This window comes from Neurospora tetraspora (assembly GCF_033439725.1).
Source record: "Neurospora tetraspora strain CBS 560.94 chromosome Unknown B0H65scaffold_4, whole genome shotgun sequence".
Taxonomy (NCBI): Eukaryota; Fungi; Ascomycota; class Sordariomycetes; order Sordariales; family Sordariaceae; genus Neurospora; species Neurospora tetraspora.
The window spans coordinates 3,171,458-3,190,287 of NW_026944386.1; the positions used below are offsets into that span (position 1 = coordinate 3,171,458).

The 18,830-nt window shown below is 52.7% G+C and overlaps 5 protein-coding genes across 5 annotated transcripts; all 5 read left to right on the forward strand.

Moving 5' to 3' along the window:
• Positions 1–1,859: 1,859 nt before the first annotated feature.
• Positions 1,860–7,101, forward strand: B0H65DRAFT_466226 (putative PENTAFUNCTIONAL AROM polypeptide). Its single transcript, XM_062826845.1, has 2 exons — positions 1,860–6,779; positions 6,841–7,101. The coding sequence occupies exons 1-2, from the start codon at positions 2,154–2,156 to the stop codon at positions 6,904–6,906; spliced, it is 4,692 nt and encodes a 1,563-aa protein (XP_062681922.1). The 5' UTR covers positions 1,860–2,153; the 3' UTR covers positions 6,907–7,101.
• Positions 7,102–12,041: 4,940 nt separating this feature from the next.
• B0H65DRAFT_202453 (uncharacterized protein) lies at positions 12,042–12,699 on the forward strand. The gene has a single exon (XM_062821809.1). The coding sequence runs from the start codon at positions 12,231–12,233 to the stop codon at positions 12,597–12,599; it is 369 nt and encodes a 122-aa protein (XP_062681923.1). The 5' UTR covers positions 12,042–12,230; the 3' UTR covers positions 12,600–12,699.
• A 398-nt stretch (positions 12,700–13,097) lies between these two features.
• B0H65DRAFT_466250 (uncharacterized protein) lies at positions 13,098–14,199 on the forward strand. The gene has a single exon (XM_062826846.1). It carries the CDS (start codon positions 13,534–13,536, stop codon positions 13,873–13,875), a length of 342 nt encoding a protein of 113 aa, XP_062681924.1. The 5' UTR covers positions 13,098–13,533; the 3' UTR covers positions 13,876–14,199.
• Positions 14,200–14,639: 440 nt separating this feature from the next.
• Positions 14,640–15,458, forward strand: B0H65DRAFT_202552 (uncharacterized protein). The gene is made up of 2 exons (XM_062821810.1): positions 14,640–15,020; positions 15,125–15,458. Exons 1-2 carry the CDS (start codon positions 14,811–14,813, stop codon positions 15,362–15,364), a joined length of 450 nt encoding a protein of 149 aa, XP_062681925.1. The 5' UTR covers positions 14,640–14,810; the 3' UTR covers positions 15,365–15,458.
• On the forward strand, positions 15,450–17,089 carry B0H65DRAFT_202577 (uncharacterized protein). The gene is made up of 2 exons (XM_062821811.1): positions 15,450–16,561; positions 16,635–17,089. The coding sequence occupies exons 1-2, from the start codon at positions 15,552–15,554 to the stop codon at positions 16,888–16,890; spliced, it is 1,266 nt and encodes a 421-aa protein (XP_062681926.1). The 5' UTR covers positions 15,450–15,551; the 3' UTR covers positions 16,891–17,089.
• Positions 17,090–18,830: the final 1,741 nt, after the last annotated feature.

Below are 18,830 nucleotides of genomic sequence, written 5' to 3' on the forward strand. Positions count from 1 at the left end.
CCGCGAGAATATACTGTCGCCGACTTGGCGTCTCGTCATTCACCACGGCAAGGCAATTATCAGTCTTACTGTCATTATCCTTCGGACTCAAGTAAGTACAGAGCCGGGGCATGGATCCAATCCAATCCGCAACTCAGACCGTGGAAAGAAGGGGGAGATGATTGATGGTGTCTGTCATGCCTGCGAATGATGATTCGGAAGAGGAGGAGGGAGCTGACGTCGGCACGCTGATTGGGGAGTTGATCAGGGGAGGGCTCAGGGAGATGGAAAAGACGCAAAACGGGATTGGATTAGATTGGATCGTGGGTTTAGAGGCGGGTGACTACATCGCTTGAAGGGCCGAAGGAGGGAAGATGTGGCTTGAACATTTATGTGTCTGTGTAGGCGTGCGTGTAGGTCTACGTGTATGTGTTTACTAGGACGTTAGCGTGTTATTTACCCAAGTGAAGGAGGAGGCAGGGCTCGCCGAGTGTGGTCGATGTTGATGATGTTGGTTGTGAGATGCCGCGGTAGTAGTTGCTTGGTGTTCGATTGTTTTTGGTGTTTTCCACCGCCGTTGTCGTCTTGGTTAGCGTTCTCACAACTAAAACCACCCCTTGATACAGCTTGTATAAGGGTATGGTCGCTGAACAGCATGGATTGCTCCCATAGGAAGCAGCTCGCGGAACCTCTTTTTGCTGTCATGGCCGGGAAAGAGGCTGTCGATGGTTTGGCGGATCTCACCACGCTCGTCTGTTTCCAGAAGAGGCTTCAAGGACGGTGGCTTCAAACTCGTCTTCCAGCTCGCTGAGCCGTTGGCGTTGATGCTGCACCAGCTCAAAGGATTCGATGTCTAGGCCCGCTGGGCGGAATGGTTTTCGCATCATCAGATGGCTGGTCCGTCTATTATGCCTCTTGGTCGATGTGAATGAGTTGGAAATGAGATCCGATTTAGATAGTCACGAATAACGTACTGAGCTTTCGGTCAAAGGCCTCCAGTTTGGACAAGGGGTTGGGGGCATCATGGCGCGTCAGTTCGCGTTCAAACATGACGGATGAAGTGTTGTGCTTGATGGCAAGTGATTAGGACAGGGACCCGAAATTCTGGACGCGATGAGAGGGTCATATCATCCGTAGGGCTGAAGGCAGTAGCGCGGAGGAACGTGTATCAGCGGAGCGGAGCGGCGTGAAGAGCGCGTCGTGGGCTGGGCGTAGCGGGAGTTTTATTTACTTTAATGTGAAGTGTGACATGAAGCTATAGCCGGACAACACCTCGTCGTTTACTTTTACTGTTATTTAATGGTCCTTTGTTTTTAGGTCATGGCTCCTTTGGCGTGAGGGGGATTGAGTGTGCGTGTCAATGGACGTGGTTCTGACGTTGCAAAGCGCAAACAAGGGTGAGGGGTTAGGTAGAGTCCTTAATTGGAGAGAATGTTCGACAACTCTACTGTCGTCCTCAATGGCGGTGAGAATAACAACTCGGATCCGTGAGGAACGAAAGTCGAAAAGTCGTGCACAAGCAAGCAGAGAGGTGTTGTGAGACGTGAAGCTGTGGGAGGGACGGGAAGAAAGAAAGGAGGGGCATCATCCGCGATCCGTCGGGGGTAAAGCGTCCGAGTACAGGAAGTACCTAAAGGGTTTGCTATATCTTCTTGGCATTATCTGTGTATTAAACCACGGACGGGAATTCGCGGGCAATGGACCCCTGTTGGTTAGTCTTGGTAATGTGATTGAGTTAAGGTGGGCTAAGGAGGTACTTGTGAGTCCCGGTCCCGGTACCTGATGGCATCCTCCACTCCGCTTTCGGAAGCGGGAAGCAGCTTCAATGGACCCGCTCTATTTTTTTGGATGATGCTTGTTTGGAGAATTGAGTCACGGCGAACAGCGCACAGCTTCCTTTCCGGCCTCCCTCTCCAGCTTCCACTTTCTTTGCCTTGTCGCCCTTTTCCCCTCACCACCAAGACAAAGCTCCTGTATGCGGGAGACATCTTGATACATCTTTACACATTTTCCACTCACGAATATCGAGCAATTGCCCCACCATCCCGCAAGGTGGCCGCCACACTCTCTGGCTTTATGCGGCTCTCAATCTAAACACCACCTAATCAACCTGAACCGCCGCCCGCAGTCACTTCAGCTGCAGTCGCTGCCGTCACGGTCCAGAAGCCCTCGCCATGGCCGAGTCCAGCTCTAATCCTACCCGGATTAACATCCTGGGCAAGGACAACATCATCATCGACCACGGCATTTGGCTGAACTTCGTCGCCCAGGACCTTCTCCAGAACATCAAGTCCTCCACCTACATCCTCATCACCGACACGAACCTCTACGCGACCTATGTCCCCTCTTTCCAGTCCGTCTTCGAGAAGGCTGCTCCCCAAGATGTCCGCCTTCTTACCTACGCCATCCCTCCCGGCGAGTACTCCAAGGGCCGCGACACCAAGGCCGAGATCGAGGACTGGATGCTTTCGCACCAATGCACTCGCGACACCGTCATCATTGCCCTTGGTGGCGGTGTCATTGGCGACATGATCGGCTACGTCGCCGCTACCTTCATGCGCGGCGTCCGCTTCGTCCAGTGCCCGACCACCCTTCTCGCCATGGTCGACTCCTCCATCGGCGGCAAGACCGCCATTGACGTGCCCATGGGCAAGAACCTGATCGGCGCCTTCTGGCAGCCCGAGCGCATCTACATCGATCTCACCTTCCTCAACACACTGCCCGTGCGCGAGTTTATCAACGGCATGGCCGAGGTCATCAAGACTGCCGCCATTTGGGACGAGAACGAGTTTACCGCCCTCGAAGAGAACGCAAAGGCCATCCTCGAGGCCGTCCGCTCCAAGAACAAGTCGGCCGACCGCCTGGCCCCTATCCGCGACATCCTCAAGCGCATCGTTCTCGGTTCGGCCCGTGTCAAGGCCGAGGTTGTCTCGTCGGACGAAAGAGAAGGTGGACTCCGCAATTTGCTCAACTTTGGACACTCCATTGGTCATGCCTATGAGGCTATCCTGACTCCTCAGGTCCTCCACGGCGAAGCCGTTGCCATTGGCATGGTCAAGGAAGCTGAGCTTGCTCGCTTCCTCGGCGTCCTCCGCCCCAGCGCCGTTGCGCGCCTGTCCAAGTGCATTGCCAGCTACGACCTGCCCACCTCTCTGCAGGATAAGCGCATCGTCAAGCTTACTGCTGGAAAGGAGTGCCCCGTTGATGTGCTTCTCCAGAAGATGGCCGTTGACAAGAAGAACGAGGGCCGCAAGAAGAAGATTGTCCTGCTTTCCGCCATCGGAAAGACCTATGAGCCCAAGGCCAGCGTTGTCGAGGACCGCGCCATTCGCATTGTTCTCTCTCCTTGCATCAAGGTCTATGCTGGTGTACCCAAGGATCTCAACGTCAGCGTCACTCCCCCTGGATCGAAGAGTATCTCCAACCGTGCCCTTGTTCTGGCTGCCCTTGGTGAGGGTACCACCCGCATCCATAACTTGCTCCATTCCGACGACACCCAGGTCATGCTTAACGCCGTTGCGCAGCTCCAGGGTGCCTCCTTCTCCTGGGAGGATGGCGATGTGCTCGTCGTCAAGGGCAATGGTGGCAAGCTGCAGGCTACCTCGACCCCTCTGTATCTGGGCAACGCCGGAACTGCTTCTCGGTTCTTGACTTCCGTGGTGGCTCTTTGCAACCCTACCGACGTCAACTCTACTGTCTTGACCGGCAATGCCCGCATGAAGCAGAGACCCATCGGTGCTCTCGTCGATGCCCTGCGTGCCAACGGTGTCGGCGTCAAGTACCTTGAGAAGGAGCACAGTTTGCCCGTGCAAGTCGATGCTGCTGGCGGCCTTGCTGGTGGTGTTATGGAGCTTGCTGCCACCATATCGTCCCAGTACGTCTCCTCGCTCTTGATGGCTGCCCCCTACGCCCGCGAGCCCGTTACCCTTCGCCTGGTTGGCGGTAAGCCCATCTCCCAGCCCTACATCGACATGACCATCGCTATGATGGCTTCATTTGGTGTACAGGTTCAGAGATCTGCTGAGGATCCCAACACCTACTATATCCCCCAGGGCACCTACAAGAACCCCGAGACCTACGTCGTCGAGAGCGATGCCAGCTCTGCTACCTACCCTCTCGCCATTGCCGCCATCACTGGCACTACCTGCACCGTCCCCAACATTGGCTCCAAGTCTCTCCAGGGTGATGCTCGCTTCGCCATTGAGGTTCTCCGTCCCATGGGCTGCACCGTTGAGCAGACTGACGTCTCTACCACCGTTACTGGCCCTCCTGTTGGCACTCTCAAGGCCATTCCGCACGTTGATATGGAGCCCATGACTGATGCTTTCCTCACTGCGTCCGTGCTCGCCGCTGTTGCCTCTGGCACTACTCAGATTACTGGCATTGCCAACCAGAGAGTCAAGGAGTGCAACCGCATCAAGGCGATGAAGGACGAGCTTGCCAAGTTCGGCGTGCACTGCAATGAGCTCGAGGACGGTATCGAAGTTACTGGCATTCCTTACACTGAGCTGAAGAACCCAACGGAGGGCATCTACTGCTACGACGATCACCGTGTGGCCATGAGCTTGAGCGTCCTCGCCACCATTTCGCCCCACCCGGTACTCATCCTTGAGCGTGAGTGTACTGGCAAGACATGGCCTGGATGGTGGGATATCATGTCCAACTACTTCAAGGTCCATCTCGAGGGCGAGGAGGAGCCACACAGTAGCCATGTATCCCACGAGAAGCCTCGGAAGGGTAACCCCAAGTCTATCTTCATCATCGGTATGCGTGGCGCTGGCAAGTCTACCGCTGGCAAGTGGATGTCCGAGGTCCTCAACCGACCTCTTATCGATCTCGACCACGAGCTTGAGAGGAGAGAGGGCCAAACGATTCCCGAGATCATCCGCAGCGAGCGGGGCTGGGAGGGCTTCAGAAAGGCTGAGCTCGACCTCCTCGAGGATGTGATGAAGAACAACCCTACCGGACACATCTTCTCCTGCGGTGGCGGTATTGTGGAGTCAGAGGCTGCCCGGAAGATGCTGCTTTCCTACAGCCAAAGTGGTGGTATTGTCCTTCTAGTCCATCGTGACACCGACCAAGTTGTCGAGTACCTCATGAGGGACAAGACCCGCCCCGCCTACTCCGAGAACATTCGGGAAGTCTACTATCGTCGCAAGCCCTACTTCGAGGAGTGCAGCAACTTCCGCTACTACAGCCCTCATCCTGATGGGTCAAAGGCCCTTACCGAACCACCCTTCGACTTCAGCCAGTTCCTCTCCGTCATCTGTGGGCACAGCAACCACCTCGAGGAGGTGAAGAAGAAGCCTCATTCTTTCTTCGTCTCCCTCACAGTCCCCAACGTATCTAAGGCGCTGGACATCATCCCTAAGGTGGTTGTGGGCTCCGATGCTGTAGAGCTGCGTGTGGACTTGCTGGAGGACTACGACCCAGAATTTGTGGCCAAGCAGGTTGCACTTCTTCGGTCGGCCGCCAGGATTCCGATCGTCTACACTGTGCGCACTGTCAGCCAGGGCGGCAAGTTCCCCGATGACGATTATGAGTTGGCCCTCAAGCTCTACCGCACCGGTCTGCAGGCTGGCGTGGAATATCTCGATCTGGAGATGACCATGCCAAACGAGGTCATTGAAGCTGTGACGAACGCAAAGGGATATACACATATCATCGCTTCTCACCATGACCCCAAGGAAACACTCTCCTGGAAGAACGGCGGTTGGGTCCAGTACTACAACAAAGCCCTGCAACATGGTGATGTTGTCAAGCTCGTTGGTGTCGCCCGCGAACTTGCTGACAACTTTGCCCTAGCACGTTTCAAGGCCAACCTCGCTGCTGCCCATGACAAGCCTTTCATTGCCTTAAACATGGGCACAGCCGGCAAGCTGAGCCGCGTGCTCAACGGCTTCCTGACTCCGGTTTCCCACCCGGCCCTGCCGTCCAAGGCTGCTCCAGGTCAGCTCTCGGCGGCTGAGATCCGTCAGGCGCTGGCTCTTATCGGCGAGCTCGAGCCTCGGTCTTTCTACCTCTTCGGAAAGCCCATCTCGGCTTCGCGGTCACCCGCCCTGCACAATGCTCTCTTCCGCGACAACGGCCTGCCTCATCAGTACTCCCTCTTCGAGACTGATAACGCAGCTGACGTGAAGGACCTGATCCGGGCCCCGGAGTTTGGTGGAGCGTCGGTAACCATCCCCCTCAAGATTGACATCATGCCTTTGCTGGATGAGGTGTCTGATGCTGCCAAGGTCATTGGCGCCGTCAACACCATCATTCCTGTTTGCAACGGCGACAAGGTAACTCTCCGCGGTGACAACACCGACTGGATGGGCATGGTCTATGCGCTCCGCAACGCCGGCGTCGTCAAGTGCTCCAAGGAGTCCCCGACTGCCGGTATGGTTGTCGGAGCTGGCGGAACCACCCGGGCTGCCGTCTATGCTTTGCATGACCTAGGCTTTGCCCCAATTTACGTCGTTGCTAGAAACGCCGACCGCGTCAAGGCTCTTGCGGAGTCGTTCCCTGCCGAGTACGACATCCGCTCGCTGAGCACGCCGGAAGAGGTCGCGGCCGAGTCCACCGCCCTGCCTTCCGTTGTGATCAGCACTATCCCCGCCGACAAGCCCATTGACCAGAGCATGCGTGAGGTCCTTGTTGCTTCTCTTCGTCACCCATCGGCCGCGAGCGGAAAGCATGTCCTGCTGGAGATGGCCTACACCCCGCGTCACACCCCCCTCATGCAGCTGGCGGAGGACGCGCACTGGCAGACGATTCCTGGACTTGAGGTCCTCGCCGCTCAGGGCTGGTACCAGGTATGTAGCTTTGATTTGGTAACTACACATGATATTCATTTGCTAATTCGCTCTTGTTCAGTTCCAACTCTGGACCGGAATCACCCCGATCTACACCGATGCGCGGGCGGCTGTCATGGGTAACTAGAGTAGGAATTAGTTGCTGTTGGGAGGTGCAGGGGATGGCTAGGAAGGGGCTCGTCTACTTCATGTCGAGTGTGTTTCGATTCTATCTGTTCACATAGTGTGGCAAGTACTTAAGGTATTCAAAAGTTAAATGTCAAAATTACTTCGTATGGTATTCTGGTCTAAATAATTCAATCTGGCTGGCGATGTACCTACCGAGCTTGCACCCGTCGTTTCCTCCCGTGAAGACATCTGCTACTTATCCCGCGTCTGCAGCAGCACAGTCCGTGTTACAAGTTCTCGTTGGTCCTAATACCTATCTCGCTCTCTGTCTATCTATCCGTCCGTCTATCTACAGTGCACGCACTACACAGCACAGCCTCTTCACAAACGGTTCGGGTACTTTTGTTAACTACCTACGGTGCTCGATCCGACTCGGTAAACCTTGTGTTGTGATAGGCTGCTATGGATGTTCGGTGTGTCTGTCGTGTGGTTGGTGATCAATGGCATGCAGTGGTGATGATGGATGGATGGATGGATGGATACCTGCAAGGTAACGGTGTTGATGCTACAGAAAAGTGTTCGCTGCATATCGACCCCCCATCCCCTTCTAACGCATGGTTGTTGGGAAGAACTTGGGGGGCGACGAGATTCACCTGTCTGGTGTACGTAGAAGGGGCTGGGCTGATGGATGAGGTCAAGCAAGGGTTGGTAGGTAGGTCAAAATACCACATACTACTGACCGTTCGGAAAAGGAACAAGAGGTCAAGCGAGCAAAATAAGTAGTGGTGAGATGATAGGGTCATGGATCAAGTCCAATCAACATGAAAATCACCAAACATCCTTGAACGTCGTATGCATGGAAGCCTTCTAGAAAAACAAGAAACCGAACCGAAGCTGAATAGATTAAACTAGATTAACCGTACCAAACTTTCACCGTCCTTCGCTTGTTCGTTGGTTGATGCTGCAGTAGCAGTGCGATGTAGTATGTAGTAGCCTGGCTTCTAGAATACGGGAGCGAGCAATTACGACGCTGCCCTGATCGCTTTGGGGGGGGGGGGGGGGGGGGGGGGGGGGGGGGGAGGGGGGAATCACATGCGGATTGGACTCGAATCCATATCGCACTTCCTTACAACGTACGGGATGTCCGAGCCGATATCTGGTCTCGTGCGTGGAACGACATATTCCGTGGTAGGTAACCGGCAAGATAGAGAAGGATGTTGGAGGTTAGATCGGCAAGTATCTCAAGTAACTTATTTGAGACTTCTAAGCAGGGGTGCGGCTAAGAAGGGAGTTTTGATACACGACATGACACCGGTGGCAAGGCCTCACTTTACTTACTTCAATGGTTGCGGGAATCGGCCAGCCCCCACAAGGTTGTGCCCCCAACTATAGTGAGAGTGTCTTCTCCTTCTCAAAGCTTCGGTGGTCTGTACGAGTTTCAAATTGGAATAAGAAAGAGAGAGAAACGAAGGTTGTCCATGGAATGGAGCCAGGACGTGATTGAGGAGAGAGAGTTTAGGAACTCAACCAGAGGGGTCAAGTACTGAGCAGGTAACGAACGAAGTAAGGTAAGGTAGGTTGACATCCTCCAAAGTCCAAGAAGACCTAGCAGTAAGCTGTTTTCCAGAATTGACAAAATACAATCTGAGTGTCAGTGACGGATAGTGTGTAGCGGAGTTGGAAAGTATCTAACGAGAAGCTTCACACTCCTTCGGCCCATTTCTTCAGCATTCTCCTATCCCAATTTTGACTGGTTGGAAGCATACCTCAACACTATCACTCCAAGGTAAAGACAAAAGGTCCATGATTCAGTTCCATTGAATTTTCCCTGGCCGCCTTGCGTAGAAGTAGGTAGTCTGGATCTTGTGCCCTGCAAGGGACAAGTAACCTATCATCACAAGCGATATAAGACAAGCATAGTGGAAAAGAACATTGCCTACCTACTTACCTACCATGTACCCATCTACCTGTAGGTAGGTACTCCATGGAATACCACATCCAGACACATCTTGCGTCTCCTTAGGCCACAGTGTGTGTACGTGAAGTCGCTCACGCTAGATACAATAGGCCGGGGGTTTCTGTATCCTGTGTCCTGTGTCCTGTTTTTCTTCTTCTTTTCCCTGTCAACCAAGCATGGAAATCGGATCCGATCGGATGCCATGTGGACATAACTACATGCCCCTTGATTGACTCCCAAAACCCTCCGAGTCTATAGGTACTGCAATGACACTCGAGTGCTATACAAGTTGGCAGGTAGGGAGGTACACTCCAAGCAGGCAGTTCGGGAGGTTTCGATGGTGGCTCGTGTGAACACGCCTCGTCTTGTCCGAGGCCAGGCTATGAGGGAGGTAATTCGGGGTTATAGGTGGTGGTGACTGGACGCGGAGTCTGTCGAGGGGAACTGGCATGAATCAGTGGTGGTGGCTACAGGTAGTTCGTCTCCGGTGGAAGGGAATAAAGAGGTTGCTCTTTTGGGCAACATCTTGCGGCCATGAAAGGGCCTTCTAAGATATTGGTTGTTGTTCTTGTGTAGTTGTGATTTCTTACTACGGTAAGTAAAGTTAGGGAAGGGTATACCTTACGTACTTACATCGCTTTTAACCCCGTTCATGTCATCGGTTATCACACCGGCGTCGATGAGATGATGACAGTAAGTGAACGAACCGCTCGCTGGGTATCAGAGATAGATGGAGATGGAGAACTTCCCCTCCCACCGAGCTTAATTCGTAAATGAGAATATTCAACCTTTCAAGATGAAAGAAGAGTAAGCAGACAAGAGAACAAACCCAAATAAAAACAGGCTTCTCGAGCTGACTTTGCACAAAGCCGGAGTATGTGGATTTCGTTAAGGGGTTTCTCTCCCAACAGGCTGTTTGTTCTCTGAGTGTCAGCAACTTTCCAGAGATATGAAACAAAAGTGTCACCAAAATATGCAAAGACAGGAGCTGACCAGGCTAGCAGGCTGAGCAGGGGAAGGAGAAAGGATTAAAAAAAGATGACAAAAAAGATACCTCTACCCATCTCCAGCGGCCGAAAGGACCAGCACCATTGGCATCATCGCATTGCATCCATTGTGCCGAGTTAGATCTGATACCTACTATCAGCCGTGTTTCATTGAGGAAACCACTACATAGGTAGGAAAGACTTGCTCAATGGAACAATGGGGTCAAAATGTGGAGAGAGTGGGTAGAATAGAAGAAAAAAGAGATTGTGGAGGAGGAAAGAAAGACGAGGAGGAGGCTGAGCTAAAGAGCTGAAGAGAGAAGGCAAATCATCGCCTCAGCCTAGCTGCAAGGTACCCGCTCGCAGCCCGCTCTCGCGAGGTTCCGAGTTGCGTGGAGGGTAGTGTGGTGTAGGTAGGTTTTCGTAGGTGCTCACGACTGATCCGAACGGATTGCTCGCATATACATATGGGGGCTAGGTAGTTTCATCATCAGTAATCATAACTCTTACTCTGAGCTGGAAAACTTGCAATTTCCTTAGTTTCGGATTATGATGCAATACACGGGTAGGGTGGAACTGGCTGCGATGAACATAGTTGAAGTAACAAACATGAGACTGAGGATATTAACGACGACTAGCCGATGGGGGCTGAAGGGAAGTGAAAGTGTGGCTGTGTGTGTGTGATAGGTGTCAGTTGGTTTGAGAATTCGATGACTGGTCTACCAGGATTTCGGCCTCGATATTAACCCGTCGGGAAGAGAAAGAGAGAAGTTGATGACAAAAACAGAAGAAATCACTGAAATGATTAGTAAAGAGAGAATCACCGGTACGCTATGGAACTACCCAGGGCTAGGTGTTTGGGTAGCAGTAAGACAGTGTAACCTCTTCGCCCGCTATAGTAATAGAGCTCTCGGCTAGCCTGCCGCTAGATGTTGCCGGTACCAACGTTGTGTAAACAACGAGTTCAGAATACGGCCTGTTCGTACAAAGAGCCTGGACTGTTCATGAAGACTGGGTGAGATGGACACTTAGCGCCTGATTTGTTCTCGTTCATTCTTCCAAACGGCCAACGAAACGACTGAGGTATATTGCGTCAGCTCTATAATGGAAACATGTTGCCGAATGTTTCAGCAGCAGCCTCACAGAAATAGGTGCTGTAGTGTTGCATGCAGTGCTCCCATGCTGCCAATGGTGTCGTTAGGTGATGTTATTCTGGGGATATGGCCCGCTAATATGCAACCATCCACAGATCCAGGGCATCCTCCCCAGATGACCAGCCCTGAAGACCTGCCAAGCATTTGCCAATTCGGTTACTGCTACCGTCAGGTAATCGAATGATGAAGGACTCTCTGTCTTTGTATCGGCTTTTGAGAGACAGCCAGGTATTTGATATGATTCGTCTCGGTCTGACGCGAATCAAGTTCGTCTCTCGGTGAGTCCCTTCCAGGAAGCAGGCATGTTGTACGATTCTTGCGCGGGCAATAAAGACAGAGTCGTATGCCATGGGAGTCAGGTGCCAGTCGGCTGCCAGAGACCTCTAACCGTCCCGCGTTCCCTGTCCACTCTGAAGAGCGAGACGAAAGGGAATCTGATGTCACCTACGGCAGTCAGCTACCAGTTCCGTACGGAGCATAAACGTTGATTGGTCCGGGGTTCGAGATACAGCCACGGGACCTCCGAAGAGTCGGAAAGTTTGGATACGACTCCATCCCCTTGATCTCATCTGCTGTCGAATTACTGTTGATTCTGACTTTCCGATGCGAGAGCGGTTCGGTTCTTCAAGACTGGTCAAGTAATATGGCGTTGCTTGTGGGTTTCTCTGATTACATTTATCGGTTTATCGGCTCGTCTCTTGCACTAGGATTTAAGGTGCTGAGGCGCAAGAGACGAAGAGGCACAGCAGGATGGTGTCATGGCCCGTTGACGATCGGATTTCCGCAAGGTCGCAGAACGCCATTCATGCCAAGTTATGTCGCTCTGTCTCTGAAACTTGAGCTTCATTCGCCGAAATTTGGGGTTTAGCGAGGTAGTTTCCGAACGAGACGTCAAGAAACCAAGTACGTATGACGGGGCCCAACAACCTCAAGGCGTGGGGGGAGCTCGCTAGCAGCCCATACCGATGGGAGGCATATCGAACTGTGGAGAGACAACGGTTTTCGGCTAAGACTGATCAGGGCACAAAGTCCATGGCTCACCTTGCGCATACCTCTTATGCGTGCTGTTCGGTGAGATGGCCTTGTGCGACGAAGGTGACAAATGATCTCGTAGTGGTTAACATACGAATGCTAAAGCCATCATGATCAGTTGATAACAACTAAGCTGGCTTAATAAACACGCCGCGGGTACCTTGATCGATGTTGAACGGAGGTTTTTTTGATGGCATAGCCGTGAGGACGAAGAATGTCTTGGACCCTGGCTTCCTGGCTCTCCACACTGTTCATGACATGTTTATCAGGACTTTCATGGGTCAAGTCCGAGGTCATGACGATATGCTGCCGGTCGTCTACTTGCCAGTCGTATCCCTGGCAAACCACAGGGACATGGGGTAGAATTAGGCACCACTTTAGGGAATGGAATCCGAACAATACCATTTGTGTGGCTGTTACCGAGCTGCAGGCCAGTCCATCCGAAGCCTCACAGTGGCCTCGTTACAATGTCCCACAGCAGTCGCACCAAGGGGCCTTTTGCACGACCGGCATCAGGATGAGCCTCCACCGGCTCTCTATGGTTATCTGGCTGCCTGGTGACGGAGCAAGCGAGGCAAGGTAAGGTACCTCTTGTAGTTGTTTGGCCGAAAAGCTTCCAGAAGGCGCGGAAGAAGGAGGGGCCTTTGTTGCGCCAGACTCAGAGTGACCGGGAACGGCACCAGAGTTGCCCCGGTTGTGTCCCACCGAAGGGAGCGAGATGATGCCCCTGAAGAGTCGTCGTACAGTTGTTGTACATACTCGGAGCCCAAGCAGATGTACAGGCTACAGGACCTCATACCGTGTCGGCCGATGTTCTCTGCATGACTTGACATCGGTTGATTCCATCTTGATGGAAACGCGTATGCGCGATGGCGCCTGGTTATGATGGAGATGAAATTGTTGTTGTGAGAGATGAAATGAGAGGAAACGAAGATGAAGGGATGAAAGGTGAGTACAACGGATGTAGCCTTGTGGGATCCCGCTAAAGAGTGGGGTCGATCTCCAACTTCCAGGGCTCCAGATCTGCCTCTGCGCCTGGTCCCAGCGGGTCCAACACTTCAGACAGAAGGAAGCATGGGCCGTCCACTTCCCCGCACCGTTCATCGCATCCTTCGCGTCAATCATGACATTCTCAACTCATCAACTCACTTCACTCTCTGTTGACTTGTCCCTCGGTCGTCACCTCACACCACTTTGTTTTCCTTCTTACCATCCGACTCAACACGGACATTGACTGTTCACTTCTCTCACGTTCCAACGACCTCTGCCCACAAGCGGATACAGAATTGGGGGCCGAAAAAGGAACCAACGTGTCGATGTCCTCAAACCTCACTTGTCTCCCTTCTTCACACACGGGCAACATGGAGGCCGTTACGACTACACTCTTTCCGTCGTCTTTCGGAAGCCCGCTGGGCCAATCCAACCACTCGGGATCTCTTCCTGTGGAAGAGAGGTTCCATTGATTCCGTTGCTGAGAAGAGCATCATCTCACGCCCATCATCACCAGACCCAGAGAGATGCCCATCGCCTATTCGTTATGCCGCGTCTGTTGTCGGCCGTTCGACCCCTCAGACGACTTGCCTGTCCAGCAAACAGGCGCAAGCGCTCGCCTCTCCCACATCATGGGACACCCATTCCACCTCCTTGCCATTAGCAGTTGGGCCAAGGAACCAGGGAGCCAGGAAGCCAGTGAGCTAGGGAGCCAAGAGTCGAGACACTGTCCTCCTCTGCCACACCGGGTTCGACAGATTGCGCCCCAAGGTACCCGTGGATGGCGCCCCCGGGTGTCGTGCTTGCAATACCGTTCTCACAAAGTGCCATCTGCACTGTTGGCCGAGTCATCATGCTCTCCCAATTGATGATGGTTCTTCTTGTGTACGGATGGGTGCCAACTCCAAACTGAAGAGGCACGTCTCTTAGGAAGAGCAAAGAGGGATATCCATGAGTTAACCAGCTGTCTATCCCCTGCGGATTGGCTACCGAACATGTCCGTCATGGCACGTTCTTGACAGGGCAATGAGGTCTCGGGTCTTCTTGACCAGACCCTTCCCGCGCAACGGAGACCGAGGAGGCTGCATGGGGGCCATGGGCATTGCTGTTGCTAAACCCAACAGAGTCTCTAGCCAACATTGTCCCTCGCGAGCTCGCACCAACCATCCCGCCAGGGATTCAAAAGGGGGGGGGGGGGGTGCCGTGAGCTGCTGTGTGACTGGTCACCCAGCCCTGTTAGCGGGTCCTGGCTGGCACTCCCAAACAACCCATGGATCTCACAAGTGCTGGTTGGGACTCCGAGTAACAGCTGCCCTATACAAAGCCCCAAGGTACCACTACCTGTCTTCAGCTACCCAGCAATGTCACTCCAGTAACGGGGATATACCGCAGCCTCTACTTTTATTAGATCGACCTCGTTCTGCACCCCTGATAGGTATACTTCATCCGTCCGAGAGGTAGCACCTTACTGCATCGAGTTCTATTTTCTCCTCCTGGGTCATCATCCATACTGCTATTTTCCGAGTCCGTCATCTCTCTACACTGCACTCGGGGCCCCCTGGTCTATTCCGGGCGCTGTAAATCTCCCCACCCCTACGCTACACTACCTACCTTTCTGCACCATCTTCACACACAAATCTAGGATTCAGAAAATGAGACTCTGAGCCAACATGTTTCTTTTCCCACCCAACCGGTAACCGACCGGGACAAGACAGTTGCTTGTACTGCAGGAATCCTTCTTCCTAATCTGGGTGGTGTCAAGCGACCTTGTCACCCATATTAGTCCGTAATTCTTAATCGGTACATGGGCTGTCATGTCCTTTTTCCTCTTCCAGGAGCTTCAATCACACACACACTTCTTGCTAGCTTTACCTACCCCATGCGCAGCCACCACCGAAAACCCATGTCTCTAGTGAGAACAAGAGGTCGAGGTTCCACTTGCCTTGCTACATACTGCCCATGTCTCTTCTTCTCGCTCTTTTGTACTGTGTGTGTAGTGAGGTCCAAGGTAGAGGTATGTCTGCCCCTTGCCCAGTCATCTGCATCCCCATGATGCGCATCTGGCCCCCAATTTCTATGGGGAAGCTCTCTGTATAGCAGCGCTTACTCCATTCTTAGCCAGACAGAAAAGATGGTCCCATCACAGAGGTGTATAAGACACCCCGGTTGTCTGCCTTGTCATCCACACCCGTTGTTCTGTGCTTCCACAGCCTGCCTCACATCTCAGGATCACCATTCCTTAGTATACCAACTACTTGGTCCAACTCCCAATACAAGATCCGTGCCAACCGGCTACCATCCGCCCATCCCTATATCTGGCTCGCACCCCATCCTTTCATAAGGCGAAGCCCCCCTTGATTGCGTCTATACATCCAATCGGGCCCCCGGCGCATCTTACTCGGCACCTCCCCCCCTAGTTCTCGCTCTCCAACAACAACAAGGTCCATTGTGTGTCATCGTGTCCATCTTCAGTCTTACGAATTCGTATATAATCGAACATCAGCCAACATCCTCCCACCCCCATCAACAAAAAAGATCCTCAATCATGGCCCTCACTCCGCCCTCTCTGACCAGGTCACCCTCAACTCCCTCGCACAGCTACTGCCCTTCCGAAAGGTCGTCAGTTGGCTATCCCTCGCCCGGCCTGGTGGAACAGCAATACAAGATCTCGTCCATATATGGTGACCAGTCCTGCTCCGTGACTTCGTCTATGGACCCGGGGTCATCACTACCGCCGCTTGAATCAATGGGTCAGCCCGACTGGAACAGCACCGTCATCCTTCCTGCCTCCTCGGCCACCGGTATGCCTAGCATCCTCGCCGCAGAGTACGGGTCGTATGGGGGTTATCCATACAGCCACGATGTTTACCACTCTCACCACGACGGACATGCTCTTTCAACGTCTACGCCGCCGCCTTCCGGCCCGTCATCCCGATCTCCGATTCCACCTGCATCGAGGACGTCACTTTCCTACCATTCAAACACATCGATGGGTGGTCCGCTAACACCGCGAGTCAAGATGGAGACAGAGTATGGATCAAGCATGGAAGTCTCACATTACCCATCACCACGTTCGATGAACACTTCGTACCCTTCAGACAGCGGCGCCTACACACACAACACTACTGGTTATCTCTCAGATGGAGGATCATCGGGATGGCAAAAGCCCGACTACCAGCCCCTCGAGCCCGAGTTCTATCCGGGCCCCGGAGCCGCGCAAACATCGGCTTTCCTCCAAAACGGAGAACGATCTTACCGAGTTCCCCGTCCCAAGAGGCAACAACGGCGCCTGACGACAAAGGAGGAAGCCAACTTTCAGTGCGAGGTCAAGGGATGTGGGAAGCTGTTCAGCCGAAGCTACAACTACAAGGCGCACCTGGAGACGCACGAGCCCAACCGGGACTATCCCTTCCCCTGCCAGGAAGCCGGTTGCACCAAGAAGTTTGTGCGCAAGACCGATCTCCAGAGACATCACCAGAGCGTGCACTTGAAGGAGCGCAGCCACAAGTGCGACTATTGCAGCCGTCTGTTTGCCAGGAAGGATACTCTGCGAAGGTAAGCCGCTTCCCTTTGACGGTCCCCATCCCTTTACTTTGTTGATACTAACAATGTCCTTCTTCACAAATAGGCACATGGAAGATGGTTGCTCCAAACGCTTCGACATCGGCACCATGGATCTCCGACCAGAGACCTACGACAGCTTCGCACGACCTTCCTCCTCGGGGCCTATGAGTCAACACTATCCCCTTTCGTCATCCACCAACAACATTGGTGGCCTCCCACCTATGGCTATCCCTTCCCTGGGCAGCAGCGGCATTCTCTCGTCGCTGCCGCCTTCAATGAGGGCTGATGGTGGCCAACAGGGCCATTCTTGGGGGAGGTGATTACCTTAGCTCAAGTCCCATTATGTGTGTATCAAAAGATGATTAGAGATGTTTTTTTCTGTTGCTTCTCTTTCTTCCAAGTTTAGGTTGTCGTGTTGGAGATACCAAAAGGGGGAAATATTGGGAAGAGCGGTTGTGGGATGGACAACAACTCACTCATCGCTCGCTTGTACGATTAATGTGCTACTTTCCTTTTTCATGCAACAGTTCATAAACAGAGGTTGGTCGGTCATGAATGGACGGACGGACGGTTCTTTTCTGATTGGGTTTTTGTTCAGGGCGGTCGGTTGGTAGGTTGGTCGGGCATAGAAACATTACACGGGTTATAGCGAGCGGGCGGCAGAGTCTGGCTTATCATCTTTTTCTGGTCTTTTTTTTTCGTTTTTTTTTTTTTTCGCATGCAACTTCATATTCAGCGGTTTTTGTGCACAAAGCTCATCTTCACGTCATTCGTTAGCATAGCTTCTTTCTCTTTGTCTATTTTACATGTTTCTTCTTTTACGGGCACCAGACTTCTCTGCTTATTTTATCTTTTTATCATGTCTGAACGAACACACGCCCACACACACATACACACATTACTTTACTCTGCACATATCATGACCAATTCACGACCATGTTGCACATCCAAAGAAGAAGAAATAGAAACTTACATTAAGACTGTACCCAAAGCCCGCCAAGACTGATCCCTTACTTACCCTTCAATCAGCAAAATCTTCCGAAAATAACAAGATGAAACCAGAACAAAAGAAAAGAGAAAAGAAAGTTTGCGCGCCAACACAAGCAAAGCAGAACCGCGAAGAGCCAAAATGTCGGTTAGGTGAGGTAGGTTAGGTCAGGGAGGAGGAGGGGTATCGTTGGCTTACATATGACAGTTAGAGTGCTGGGTCCGAACGGGTGTTTGATTGCTCATCATCCCCATCACATTCCATTCCATCACAGGCACACTTCCAAGTGAACTTCCGAGTTCTAACTCAACTTGCCTCTCACGCTTTTCCCAATGGAGATTTAAGAAGCTCATGGTTACCACGATAGTGAACCATATCCCTACAAATGTACCATCTCCAGGGACTCGGGTGGCTTAGATGCCCGCTGAATGGTTCGATGTACAGGGGCCGGGGCCCGCGGGGTGAATGCTGCTGTTCGACTGGTGAGACCGATTGAACTGACCGACCAGACCCGATCGAGGGGCCAACGTGATGTGATGTAAGGTAGGTAAGGTATGAAAGTAACGTTGTAAACTTTAAAAGTGCTCATTTTGGCCGGTCTAGTGGCTCCTTTCTTCGATGTAGATGTGGTTTGATACCAAAGGGCTGGACAAAGCAGCCAGGATGCACGCAGGGAACAGGGCAATATGGGGACACTGTTCCGTACCTGACTTTAGAATTCGTATTATCGTCCGCGTCTTGCTGTCAACCAACAAAATGCCAGATCACTGATATTTCTTCCGGGCAACTCATTTGCTTCCGCTTCCAACCACCGTTGGCCTTTCACCGTTCCTGGTTCGCTGGTGATGCGAAGATTGGAGGTGCTCAGGGGTAGGGGGCCAAAAACATACTGCGTAAAGAGAAAGGTAACATTCGATTATTCGGACTTTTTGATTCGACTTGAGCAGGTAAATGGCGGTAATGCTCATTCGCGTTTAGGGACCAGTCAACTGCGGGGTCGTCGGATCGTTGCATCCAGCAGGCAGGACTTGGTAGGACTCGATTGCGAGGAAGATGACGAACGCCGGGCAACACATCAGGGCGGGAGGGCGTCCTTCAGGGGCATCCTTTCTGACTTTGATCCAGAGAGTGACGCAATAGGTCGGATCGAATGGAGGAAGACCGACTTGATAGAAGACCATTCGGAGTTGTCGTGCAATGTCAGTGGTCAAAAGGCGCAAAAGGGCTGCGGTATCTTGCTGTAAGTCATCCGTTAGCGCACGGCAGCGCACC